We start from the raw sequence: 12,733 nt of genomic DNA on the forward strand, positions 1-12,733 counted from the left end.
GGCAAAACGCACAGACGAGTTCAAAATTTAACCATAAATTATGCAAAGCAAATCGATTTGTCACAGTATCAGCGATGGGAGGCTGTCTCGGCCCGCAAGCGGGTCAATCGCAAATAGTGCTTACTTTTCGACTCCCGGAGGCGTTCCAAACGAATACGCATATTTTGCCTTTATTCAATAGTTTCTTGCAAGTCGCACGAAAGAGCACAATATTCTTGCTTGCCAGACACTTCTGCTCCACTTGAATCCACGATTGTGACATTCTTTGCGCAGGATCCAGATCAAGTCCGCCTTCTTCGGCAAGCAGTATGCATGTCTCAGCAAGTTACATTGGGCATAAGTGGGCTCAGCCCAGGTCAAGCATATGAAGCAGGTTGCATCCTCGGTTCTACTCAGAGCCGGTCCATATCTTGCGATATGGATCAGATTGGGGGGCCAGAAAGAGGGCCAGCAAAGGAGGTCACCAAAGGAGCCACCATACTGCCAGCAAAGGGGCCAAAAAGGGTATAAATGCAGCATATGGCCAATGAACATGGGATATCCTGCTTCTAACTCGATTACTATCATCTCTTCATCATGCGTTTTACTTCGACCTTCCTGATCCTCGCGGCCGCCATGGGCGCCATCGCCGCCCCCAACGCGGAGCCCGTCCAGCTCGAAGCGAGAGACGAGCGTATTAGTGTTGATATTTGCTCCGGTGTCAACCTGGGTAACTGTATTAATATTGGAATCTACACTCAGCATCAATGCTGTGGGTGACACCCTGGGGCCCCAGATTCCGTTCCGTATAGAGCTAATCATTCTTGCGATAGACAACTTGAACGGCAGCCCCGTCAATGACAATGTCAAGTCGGTGCGTATCCCGAACGGGTACCGTTGTCGCTTCTGGGAGTATGTATTCTTGCTTGTGTTTGGAGATCCTAGCTAACTGGTACTTAGCTCCACCAAATGCAATGGCGGTGGTACCGGCGATATCCAAGCCCCGGGCAACAATAACATCAACGGGGGTTCTCTGAGCTCGATCAAGTGCTACAAGAACTGAGTATAGGGAGTTAGAGAAGGACATGCTCAGGGAAATTTGAGTCGAATACTTTATCGAGCTAGACAAATGCATACCTCTTAGGTGTAGCTACCGAGGTACCTTCAATAAAGCATGAGTAACTACAGTATCTACAATTCACAATGACAGTGCATTATGAAACAAAATTCCATCAGGCACGTTGAAATGAACCATATCAACTTCACCGTCTTGTCCTCCTTACATGGCTCCTAATTCTGTTCACTCTGTTTGGTTTGCCTCCAAAAACTCCAGCAGTCTCTGCGCGACAGCAGACGGTTGCTCTTCGGGGAGAAAGTGCCCGCAGTCATCAATCGCGCCCCCGGAGACGTTGTTCGCGAAGTTTTGGACCAAATGAATCATATTCGAGCCGACGGAGCCGGCACCTCCTAGAGCTAAGACCGGGATATCAAGTGGTGTCTTTGCATATTCTAGGTTCTGTTGTGCACTTGTTTCGAAAGCCCGGTAATACTCGAACCCCCGACTCATCGCTCCGGGCCTTGAATAGGCTTGGATATAGCGTTCCAACTGATCTTTGGGTAGACCATCTGCATGAGCCGTCTTCAAATTAAAAAACCAGGTCAGCAGCTCTCGCTCACGACCACGAGTCAGAATTTCAGGCAATTCAGGAAGCGCGTTGAATGAGAACTGCCAAAGACGCAAGTTGGTCTGACGAGACAACGGAAACTGAAGCTGGGGCAGGAAGCCCGGCACAGAGGCGTCGAGGATGCTGAGCGATTTGATTCGCGATTGGAATTGAGCAGCCCAAGGATAAGCAATCCATCCACCCACATCATGGCCAACAAGATGGTACGGTGTCTCCTTCACGACATCGTGAATCGCTTCGGCCATGACTCTGCTCACATTCGCGGTATCGTAGCCATCCACGGGAGGAAGGGAATCCCCCAAGCCCGGGGGGTCGAGAGCGAAAAACTGATAATGCTTCGAAAGGGGCTCGAAGATGTCGCTAAATGCCTCTACTGTTTGTGGCCAGCCTGGAATGAGAATCACAGGGGGACCTTGGCCGCCGACTATGGCTCGGACTCCGTGGAGGAGGCGTGTGGTTTGCCATTTTGGTGTCATGTTTATAGTGTTGATGAAGACTTTGAAGGGGGATTGTCGGTGCAGTAGCCCATGCAGTAGGGTATTCCAGAGTATTTAGGTCGTTTTGCAGTGAGTCATGGAATAAGATGAATCAGGACATGGTGTATATCGGTGTACCCACATGTATAGGGGCTAAGGGAGATAAAAACACTGCAGCTCTTGGATTGTGAAGTATGAACACGGCGTGAGTAGATGTATAGAGCAGACAGAGTCTCTTAGTAACACTGTCTCGGATAAAGTAATCATTTCTAGCCGCTTCTAACCTTCTCCCCCATTCTTCTCTCCACACTCTGGAGCCTGGAGCATCCCCCAAGAGACACTTAAAGACATCCCGATATCGCAGCCATGAGCGACGCACCCCCGACAGAAAGCCCACTATTAGAAGTCGCCTGCTTCAACGCCGAATCCGCTTTACTCGCTGCAGCTGCTGGGGCGGACCGCATCGAGTACGTGTTCGTTCGTTCCATCTCAAGGCGCAATATGTAACAGATCCAGATTATGCAAAACTTACTCGTTAGGCGGTCTTACTCCAGACCCCTCGACCCTGACGACGTTGAAGTCGCAGCTCCAAATTCCGGTGTATGTGATGATTCGACCGACTGCCGACACTTTCAGCTATGATTCAGCCGACTTTGAGAGAATGGGACTCGAAATCGACCGGTTCAAGCAGCTCGGGGCCGATGGCTTCGTGTTCGGTATCCTGCGCCCTTCTTCCGAGAGCAGTGATGACTCGAGCCGGTCGCTCGTCGACGTCACCCGCAATACGGAGCTGGTTCGACGAGCACAGGGGCGGCCGTGCACCTTTCACCGTGCCTTTGACTTGATCCCTGAAGCTCAATGGGACGCCGCTCTCTGTGATATCAGAGACTGCGGCTTCTCGAGTATCCTGACCAATGGAGGGCCGTCGGGAACAGCGGCCGTGGAATGTGTCGACAAGCTGGCTACTCTGGTGGAGTGGACGCAGCAGCACGGGGCGGTAGATGCGAGGCGTAGCCGTGTTCCTGAGATCATTGTCGGGGGAGGCGTCCGGTCGTCTAATGCTGGATTCCTCTGGGACCGTACTCGGGCTGGGGCCTTTCACTCGGCTGCGTTGTTGGGAGATGGAGAGATTGCTTCGGCTGATGAAGTGCGCAGACTGAGGGCGTCTCTAGAAGTGTGATCTTCTCATACTAGGTGAGAATAATTAACACTCAGCAGGCAACGCTGGATGCCCTGATCAAAGTGGCTCCATCCAGGGGAAGTCATATCCAGCCTAGAAATCAACTATCCTCTATTCTATTCTGCACACGGTGCTGATGGCTCTTGAGGCCAAGATGTGTTGTTGATATTGCATGCCACCATCATACCGCTGCTGATCCACGGCGAATTCTCCGTGATCGGCTCCATCGTACGATCTACAACGGACAACGGCTGAATCAAATAGCCTGAATCAAGCCACAAACAGCAAGGGTTCGGAGGAAATCCGACAGACTCCCCGCAGTGTCTAGCAGCGTCCATCCCCAAACCCCAGATATCAACCGCGGGATAGCACTGTCCAGCGGGGTGGCTGATTATAGTCTCGGGATCAACCTGGGTGGCAGACGTAGTCTATAAAAAGCCAGGTACTTCCGGTGGCCGTCGTGGCCTCACTCTATCAACAGCTACTTCAAGATCATTCTCCCTTAATTGCTCTCACCATGAACGCATCGAAACCCTTCTTCGGTCTCACTGGAGCATGGCTCTCATTCTGGATAACAGTAGGTGCCTCACTCTGACGGTCTCACCTGTGCTCATCCCGAGCAGGTAGCATGCTCCCTCGACATGATGTTGTTCGGATACGACCAAGGCGTCTTCAGTACGTGCCACACCCACTCCTGATGCTCCGTACACTGCTAATCCTCCAGGCGGGGTGGTCGTCACACAAGACTTCCTCGAGGTCCACGATCTCGTCGGGCCAACCAAAACCACGACGCTGTCTACCGTCACAGCAATCTACGACGTCGGCTGCTTTCTCGGCGCCATCCTGGCCTTCACACTGGGCGAACGCCTCGGCCGGAAGAAGAGCATCCTGCTAGGGACGACGTTGATGACCATCGGTACCGTGCTCCAAGCCTCCTCCTACAGTCTGCCCCAGATGTTTGTAGGGCGTATCGTACTTGGGTAGGCCTTCCCCCATTCGACCTCACACCCGATCGATCCCTCTACTAACGAGGCAGAATGGGAAATGGCGTCAACACGGCCACGGCGCCCGTCTGGCAGACGGAAACGGCGCAGGTCAAATGGCGAGGAAAGCTCGTGATTCTGGAACTGGGTCTGAATGTCGGCGGGTACTGCGTCGTCAACTGGGTTAATTACGGACTGTCCTTTCATGGGGGATCGCTTGCTTGGAGGCTGCCGATTGCTCTGCAGCTTTTCTTCATTGCTGGGCTGTTTAGCACGGTTCCCTGGCTCCCAGAGTCGCCTAGGTATGTCTCGGTCTTGGGAGGACGATGCGCATGTTGATGCCATGCTGATACGAGTAGATGGCTCTTAGCACACGACCGCGACGAGGAGGCGATCCAAATCCTCTCCTGCATCGAGGCCAAGCCCGTCCACGATCCGTACATCGAGACCCAGCACGACGAGATCCGCTTCAGCATCCAGTACGAGCGCGACAACGCGGTCAGCTGGGGCGATCTGCTGCGTAGGAACAAGTCCGACGGGACCAAGACGCTGCGGCGGTTGCTACTCGGCGCTGGGACGCAGGCAATCCAGCAGTTTCAAGGTGCGACACCTTCAACTATGATCCACTCTCAGGAGCATCGCTAACATCATAGGCATCAACATCATGAGCTACTACCTCCCCCTGGTCCTCATCAACTCCGTCGGCCTGTCCAACACCAAAGCCCGACTCCTGACAGCCTGCAACGCAACATCCTACTTCGTCTTCTCCTGCATAACCGTCACCATGGTCGAGCGCTTCGGCCGCCGCGGCCTAATGCTGCTCTCCGGGTTCGGGCAGTTCCTCTCGTTCCTGATTATCACGATCCTGCTGCGCTTTGCAGCGGAAAACCCCGTCCTCGGCACCGCCTCGGTGGCCTTCTTCTTCCTGTACCATGTAGCCTTTGGGGCCGGCATGCTGGGTGTGCCGTGGCTGTATCCGACGGAGATCAACTCGCTGCCGATGCGGACCAAGGGGGCGGCCGTGGCGACCGCGACGAACTGGTATGTATCGCCGGAGGACGAGGGGAGTGTACCGTAGAGGCTGACTGGGATAGGATCACGAATTTCGCCATTGTGGAAATCACCCCCATCGGCATCCAGAATATCGGATGGCGGTTCTACATTGTGTGGACGGTGCTGAACGCGGCCTTCCTCCCGGTCATCTACTTTCTGTATCCGGAGACGGGTGAGTGGTTCGGTCGTTGGTTTGATTACATGCTAACTGTCAAAGCGAACCGCACGCTGGAAGACGTCGACGCCTACTACCGGACGAACCCGCCGCTGATTGTCGTCCGTGACCCAGATGCTATCTCGACCAAGCGGCCGCTCAAGTATATCCAGCATGAAGACGAGGAGATCCAGCGGAAGGCGAAAGACCAAGGCGCTCGGAAGGGAGAAGTACATGCGGGCTTTGTAGAGCATATACAGTAGCAGGACGGAACATTGCGCAGTCGGTGTTCATAATAGATGCATTCATGAGGGCGCTATGGAATATGTATAACGAAGAAGAAACAACAGGTCAGGCCAGTTTGGCGTCACGCGCGGACCTTCAGCCATCAGCATCTATGTACACCACTCGTCAACCCAGCAAAGGACGTAGCTTACGCAAAGTACTCGTCAAACACCTCCTCCGTCACCTTCGTACAGTCAAACCCATAAATCTCGCGCTGCACATCGGCATCCGCCCACTTATCCGGCACAGGCCCCTTGCCCTGGCGCAGCGCCGCAAACTGCTTATCGCGCTCCTCCTTGGCCGCGCCATCGCCGAGATGCAGCGCGCGCCCCGACGCCGCCGCCATCTCGACGAGCGCATACGCACGGTCCTTGCGCACCCGTTCATACACCTTGAGCGCCTTGTGGATCGACGCGGGCGTCGTATCGGGCAGCCTGGCCAGCGCGACAGCGATCACGGCGCCGTCCTCGATCGCCTGCGCGGCGCCCTGCGCCAGATGCGGCAGGGTCGGGTGGCAGGCGTCGCCGACGAGCGCAACAGAGCCATGCACCCAGGTGGGCAGCGGCTCGTGCACGCGCAGCTTCCACTCGCAGACCTCGCCTTCAGGCACGAAGTTCAGCAGACGCTGCACCATGGGGCAGAAGTCGGTAAAGACGCCGAGCATGGCGGCCTTGGAGCCGCGCGTGGTGTAGGTGGCGTTGGTGGCGGCGGCGAAATTGGAGTCGGGCTGGGTGGTGGAGAGGTTGTAGATTGTGTTGTTGGAGACCGGGTAGGCGATGATGTGGCGCTTTTCGCCGATCCAGCGCGTCACCCGGTTGCTGTCCATCAGCGCCAGCAGCTCCGGGTCGTCGCGGATCTGGTCCCGGTGGATCATGATGCGGTACGCCGCCTGGTGCGTGTCCTGCACGCCGGCGACGATGCCCAGCGTCGCGAGCATGGCCACGCGCGTTGCGCTCTTGATGCCGTCTGCGCCGAGGAGCACGTCCGCCTCCACGGTGTAGGGGCGCTGGCTGGCGTCGCGCGGCACGGCCGTGAACCGCGGCCGCGGCTCAAACTGCACGTTCTCGGCGGCGGTGGAAAAGTGGAAGCGGATCTTGTCTGGGTGTCGCAGGCAGCCCTGGTATAGCCCGTTGGCCAGCGACGACCGGTGACCGACCATGTGCGGGTATCCGTAGGTGCGCTCGATGTATTCGAGCGGGACGTGCGCGAGTTCGGTGTCGGATGCGCCGACTGCATCATTAGCCAGCTGTCAAGAATGTACCGCACGGAGACTAGGGAGGTTACCTCGCACGCTGGTCTCGGTGATGTTGACAGCCTCCGCCTCGATCGGCTTCCACACGCCCAGCCGGTCCAGCACGCGCGCCATGTTGGGCGCCAGCTGGATGCCTGCGCCGACGAACCCCAGGTCAGCGGCAGTCTCATAGACGTCGATATGGCGGAAGCCCTGCTCGGCCAGGGCGAGAGCACAGGTTAAGCCGCCCATGCCGGCGCCGAGGACGGCGATGTGGAGGTCTTGCGGGGGCATTGCGACGGTGAGAGTGTATGCGACAGTGATGGGCAGAGGAGGAATGCGACAGACGTGGACAGCAGTGATATAAATGCATCCGGATGAAGAATTAGCCAGAGGATCCCCACGACTCCCACAATCTCGAAGACGCCATACAGAAGCAAAGGACCTGCTCTCTCCACATCGGCAGTGTGCCCCGTGGGGCGAGTCTGTTGGCCCGAGGTATCGTTTCTGGTAATCAAGTCCGAGCAGGATACAACAGCAGAAGCACGGAAAAGAGTATACGAGCATGCTCGCGATTATGTATATGTAGTAGCAATCTAGTCATACATGCATGAAGGAAACCCCCCCCTTCAATCTAGACGACTCTCCTGAAGAACTTCGGCCTAGAATCCCTCTCCCACCGTCTTGACAATCTCGCCCGCAGCGTCCCCCAGCAGCCCCGCCACCTCCGGCGACAGATCGACCAGGGTCATGGAGCCGTCCTCGCCCAGGATGATCAGGATGCATTCCACAATGGGCGCAATCTCCACGAGGAGATCTCCCACACTGGCCACCGTCTTGACGATTTCGCCGACTGGGCCAGCCGCCTCCGTGAGACCGAGACCCGCAACGAGACCCGCCACCGGCTCGCTCAGCTCCACCAGCGACATCTTGGTGTCCTCGCCGGCGATCTCAAGAATGCACCGCACGATCGGCGCGACGTCCTCGACCAGGCCGTCGGTGCGCTTCTTCAGGTGGCTGCCCAGCTTGCTGACGATGCTGCCGACCGGCTGCGCAATGTTGTCCTGGCCCAGCGCCTTGAGCAGGCCCTCCACCGAGGGGCCGAGCTTGATGAGCGAGTTGCCGCCGTCCTTGCCGGTGGTGTGCACGAGGAGCTCGGTCGGCTCGCCCAGGTCTGCGAGGAGCTCGCCGATCGAGCCGCCGCTCTTCACGACATCGCCGATGGGGCCACCGGGGAGGCCCAGGCTGGAGACGAGCTTGCCGACGCTGGGGCCGAGCTTGACCCCGAGCGCCTCGGAGTGCTCGCCAATCACGGTCAGGAGCTCGCCGAGCTTGGGCGCCTCATCCTGCAGGAGATGGCCGGTGCCGTGGCAGCCGTGGTCGTCGCAGTTGCCCTCATCGGGAGTGCTGGGGGTGCTGGTAGGAGGAGCGGGGATGGAGACGGAGGGCACGACGCTGGGAACAGGCTCCGGGTTGGGAGCCGGGGTCACCGAGGGGACCGTCACGGAGATGCTGGAAGGAACAGAGACCGGAGGTTCCGGGACGGGAGCGGTCACTGACGGTCCGCTGGGACCAGCGGGAGCAGAGGGAACAGAGGGAGCCGTAGTGGGAGGAGCAGCGGGTCCCCCGGGAACAGAAGGAACAGGCGGCTCGGGCTTCGGGGCGGGCTCAGAGGGAGCAGACGGGGCCGGCTCGGGCGCAGGAGCAGGAGCAGGGCTCACAGGCACCGAGCTGCCAGGCTGGGGCTCCTCTGGCTGGCAGGTACATTGCAGATGAGTGCTCTGGGCAAAGACAGGGCTTGCCGCCGTGCACGCAGCCCAGGCAAGGGCAGTCAGGACAGAGGCCTTCATAATGCAAACGAAAGACTAATTGATCTAAGGAGTGACAGAGCCGTATACAACGGACAAAAACAAGCAGAGAACGGCTGGAAAAGAAAGGAGAGAATGAGAGACTGGTCGGGATATCTTCTGGGAGCAACATGCAAGACTATATTTATATCCCGTCCAGGACACACGACTCAACGAATGCACCGGCCGGTCCAGAGCTCTTCGCCTATCTCCGCCAAGCAGGGGCTATACGAGTCATTGAAAGTGGCTGATCGGGGCTCTACTCTGGAGTGCACGCCCAGTAGAGAATTAGGCAGACATGGCTCACGCAGAACGCCAGGTGGATCGGTCTCAAAACTATCCTCTGCAACCCGGATTATATCGTCTCCACGTTCGAACCTATCAGATTGGGCTTGCAACATGCTTTCGCTCCGGTTAGCATGTTCTCCCACTGCGAGAGCATACGTGTTGAACCGTTGCTTCCTGGCCAGCATGCAGGCAGGTTTCCAACCATCACCGAGATTAAAAAAAGCACCCCCTGCATGAGCAGTACGCTAGACCGGTTTGTCGCATGGCACCATAAAGCGTTCTCGATTCTTTGTTGTTGTTTGCCAATGCCCGTGCAGCTTGGCCGCATGCCTGCAGCGACTATCGATGTGGCGCATATGATCATCCCGAAGCTTATTCGATCTATAGACCGCGAGCTAGTCGGTGCCAAAAGCCACCAAACATCCACCCAAAAGAAGGACGAGCATGGCTGTTGGTGTCGGACACCAACATTTGCCCCTGAATGCGTACAAAGACTGGGTTTCAGGGGACCCATGTCCCTCGGCGGAGAATCGACAGGTCTACCGCAGGATCGTTTGCAGCGAGTGCGACATGCGCTGCATCCAGGAAGCGGCCATGGGCTTCGGAGGACTCTTCGGAGGACGTCCGGGCCTGCCCCAGTACCGTCGGCCGCCTCCATTTGGTTTTTCTGGATCCCGACATTGCGGATGTTGATAGTCCTCGACGGTGCCCATCGGCCACATGGGCACGACGCAGACCTCATTGTCCGCGCATCCATTGCATTCTTTCCACGTCGTCCACGAGAGATACTCCATCAGACGGCGAATGTCCGCGACGGCGGTGTCGTAGTCCGCTTGGTTCAGGGTATCGCTCAGGGTTGCACAGATGCGGTGGGTGACGGACCGAACGGCGGCCCCAGCAGTTCCATTGGACGCGCCCGCGGGAACGAAGTGGTTGGCGCAGCGGTCGACCTCCAACGTCGCGTTCCGATCACTGTAGTCGATAAAGGGGCCCAGCAAACCCTCAACCGCTTCATGGATGTTGGCCACGGTCGACAGCTGCCCCGACGCGAGATACCTGAGCTCACGTGCATACCGCTCCACCACCATATCCGCAATGGCCTGCCAGTCGGTCGAGGCCTCTTCCGGGTCATGCGACATGATAAGCCGGTCCACATCGGCTCGGATGGGCTCCAGGTCCTCCGTCGACAGCTGCGTCAACCGCGGCAGTGCCAGCCTGTCCCCATCCGGCGAGTGAAACAAGTCCAGTCCGTAAGCGTACGCCGTAACAAAATGATCGTAATTCAGAACTACGCGTTTCCCTCCGATGCCATGGTACCGCGCTGCGACGGCCTTGATCCAGAGCTTCGCGCCATCCAGCGGGTCTTTGGGTGGTCCGCGACCACCTTTGTCGAGAGGTTTCCGCTTCGCCTGAGTAACGCGGACTAGCCGTAAGTCGCGCGCGAAATCACACAGGATGATTTCAAAGCCGGCTTCCATGCGAATGACGCCGTCGAGACGGTCGTCCCAATCCTCCCGCGCCCTGCGGCAAAACAGCTCTGCGCGTTCTTTTTCCGCGTGGCCGGACACTGCATCCCGGAGCAGGATCCGATCCTGCGAGTCCATGGTCCCGTTTGATGTCTTCCCGGCTGACATTCCGTCGATGTATAACAGGCGCAGGTCCTTCGCCGCCGTGTAGGTATGAAGCCAGCCGCCAGCGGGGTCGTCGTCTCTGAGTTCATGTGGCCGTGGAGGTGGTGGAGGTGGTCGTGGATACTTTCTGTCGCCGTCATGGTCTGGAGGCGGCGGCGGACCGTGAGGGAACGGGTTTGCAAAGACCAGGGCATGCTCAGCCTCAAAGGCGAGCCATTCTGTGCCGGTAATGGGTTCTCGACGGTGATCCCCATGGTAGAGCTGCGTACCTTCAGGGACAGTCGCTAGGAAGAACGACATGCCATTGTGGTTGAGAGAGGAGCCCCATTGTCGCATGGAAGAATGTATCGCGTTGAAGATATGATTTGCATATGGTGTCTGCGAGTTGTCTGCAATTGTGGGAGTGATCAACTGTGGGAGAAGCAGCAAGGCCGTCGCCCAAGTGGACTTCAAACCGCAGAACGAAGCCATGATGACTTGATGCTCCTTACAGAGCCACAACGATCGATCTTATCGATCTTGTCCGGAGAACTGCCGGGGCAGCCCAAGCATATATACTCCGTTTGCAGACTCAGCACGGGAGATAGGCTGGGCTAATCGACGCCGCGGTGGAGATGGCCGCGTCACCGCCGAAGTAGTTCGCATCTAATCAGCGATAGTTAGCAAATCACTCGGAGAATAGAACAAGCCGGGGAACCACCTCGGAGATATGACGCGGCCGTTGGGCCATCAGAAAGGAGGAGGTGAAGTTGAGTGGTTGTGGATGTTGTTTAATGTTGTTGTTGTTGTATACTGTCGATCACATGTCATCACATAATCAATCTTTTCTACACCCTCTGCAACCACTCAATGAACTTCAACCATCACTCTCACTCACGGAGTACATCCACCCACACAATACAGAATGCCCCCTCGTTCCCTCCTCCTCACCATCGACGCCTTCGGCACTCTCTTCCACCCGCGCCACCCGGTCCCGGAACAATACGCCTCGGCCGCCTACGCCTTTGGCATCCCCCGCACCGCCCTCACATCAGCCAACCTCCAAACCGCCTTCAAGACCGAATTCAAAGCCCAGTCGCAGAGACACCCAAACTACGGACGCGAACAAGTCCTCCGCGGCCAGTACGACGGCCCGCGACAATGGTGGGAGGAGCTCATCCGCGCCAGCTTCGCGCGCGCCATGACACCCACATCCGCATCCATGCCCTCCGAGCCCCTCCCCGACGGCCTGGTACAGCACCTCCTCGACCGCTTCGCGAGTAAAGAGGGGTATGCGCTGTACGACGATGTGGAGGGGTTCTTTGCGCGGATGCGCGCCGTCAAAGCGCGTGCGCAGCGACTCGGGCCGTTTTCGCGCGTCGTCGTTGGCGTGATTTCTAACTCGGATGATCGTGTCCCGGCGGTGCTGGAGTCGCTGGGGCTGCGGGTTGGGAGTGTTCGTGCGGATGAGGGGGTGTTGAGTCGGCGGTTGCCTGGTTTTGAGGCGAGGGAGGTGGATCGAACAGATTGCGGTGATGCGAACTCTGTGCATGATATCGATTTGGTGGTTACGAGTTACGAGGCTGGGGAGGAGAAGCCCAGTCCGCATATTTTTGAAGTTGCTAGAAGACAGGCTGCGCGGGTCGCGACGCAGGACGCTGGCGCTGCGGACAGCTGGACGTGTGTCCATGTTGGGGATGATTATGAGAAGGATTACCGGGCTGCGGTCAATGCAGGCTGGATTGGGTATTATCTCCCTCGAGATGGAGAAGACGGAGGTCGTGATGGTACGAGGACTATTCGGTCGCTCATGGATCTCTTTCCGGATATCGAGACCTACGAGTGACTTCTGGTCAGTATAGATAGACATATGGCCTCAGATAGATTCGGCAAGTCTAGATGGGACGTCAGCTGTAAAATACGCATGGTGAGTTATGTAAACTAATTATATTGTCTGGGAAT

General features: G+C 57.2%; 7 protein-coding genes across 7 annotated transcripts; 4 read left to right on the top strand and 3 right to left on the bottom strand.

Annotated features, from left to right (window-relative positions):
- Positions 1-576: 576 nt before the first annotated feature.
- On the top strand, positions 577-1,042 carry ATEG_05722 (uncharacterized protein; the record flags this gene model as incomplete). Its single annotated transcript, XM_001214900.1, has 3 exons — positions 577-751; positions 813-891; positions 940-1,042. 3 exons carry the CDS (start codon positions 577-579, stop codon positions 1,040-1,042), a joined length of 357 nt encoding a protein of 118 aa, XP_001214900.1.
- A 237-nt stretch (positions 1,043-1,279) lies between these two features.
- ATEG_05723 (alpha/beta fold hydrolase) lies at positions 1,280-2,140 on the bottom strand (the record flags this gene model as incomplete). Its single annotated transcript, XM_001214901.1, has 1 exon — positions 1,280-2,140. The coding sequence occupies one exon, from the start codon at positions 2,138-2,140 to the stop codon at positions 1,280-1,282; it is 861 nt and encodes a 286-aa protein (XP_001214901.1).
- A 366-nt stretch (positions 2,141-2,506) lies between these two features.
- Positions 2,507-3,320, top strand: ATEG_05724 (copper homeostasis protein CutC; the record flags this gene model as incomplete). The annotated part of the gene is made up of 2 exons (XM_001214902.1): positions 2,507-2,607; positions 2,657-3,320. 2 exons carry the CDS (start codon positions 2,507-2,509, stop codon positions 3,318-3,320), a joined length of 765 nt encoding a protein of 254 aa, XP_001214902.1.
- A 517-nt stretch (positions 3,321-3,837) lies between these two features.
- On the top strand, positions 3,838-5,381 carry ATEG_05725 (uncharacterized protein; the record flags this gene model as incomplete). Its single annotated transcript, XM_001214903.1, has 6 exons — positions 3,838-3,897; positions 3,944-3,995; positions 4,045-4,300; positions 4,357-4,605; positions 4,663-4,904; positions 4,957-5,381. 6 exons carry the CDS (start codon positions 3,838-3,840, stop codon positions 5,379-5,381), a joined length of 1,284 nt encoding a protein of 427 aa, XP_001214903.1.
- A 562-nt stretch (positions 5,382-5,943) lies between these two features.
- Positions 5,944-8,876, bottom strand: ATEG_05726 (putative monooxygenase; the record flags this gene model as incomplete). The annotated part of the gene is made up of 3 exons (XM_001214904.1): positions 5,944-7,025; positions 7,080-7,533; positions 7,707-8,876. 3 exons carry the CDS (start codon positions 8,874-8,876, stop codon positions 5,944-5,946), a joined length of 2,706 nt encoding a protein of 901 aa, XP_001214904.1.
- An 824-nt stretch (positions 8,877-9,700) lies between these two features.
- ATEG_05727 (uncharacterized protein) lies at positions 9,701-11,263 on the bottom strand (the record flags this gene model as incomplete). The annotated part of the gene is made up of 1 exon (XM_001214905.1): positions 9,701-11,263. One exon carries the CDS (start codon positions 11,261-11,263, stop codon positions 9,701-9,703), a length of 1,563 nt encoding a protein of 520 aa, XP_001214905.1.
- Positions 11,264-11,696: 433 nt separating this feature from the next.
- ATEG_05728 (uncharacterized protein) lies at positions 11,697-12,617 on the top strand (the record flags this gene model as incomplete). The annotated part of the gene is made up of 1 exon (XM_001214906.1): positions 11,697-12,617. One exon carries the CDS (start codon positions 11,697-11,699, stop codon positions 12,615-12,617), a length of 921 nt encoding a protein of 306 aa, XP_001214906.1.
- Between the last annotated feature and the right edge of the window lie 116 nt (positions 12,618-12,733).

This window comes from Aspergillus terreus, genomic scaffold (assembly GCF_000149615.1).
Source record: "Aspergillus terreus NIH2624 scaffold_8 genomic scaffold, whole genome shotgun sequence".
NCBI lineage: Eukaryota > Fungi > Ascomycota > Eurotiomycetes > Eurotiales > Aspergillaceae > Aspergillus > Aspergillus terreus.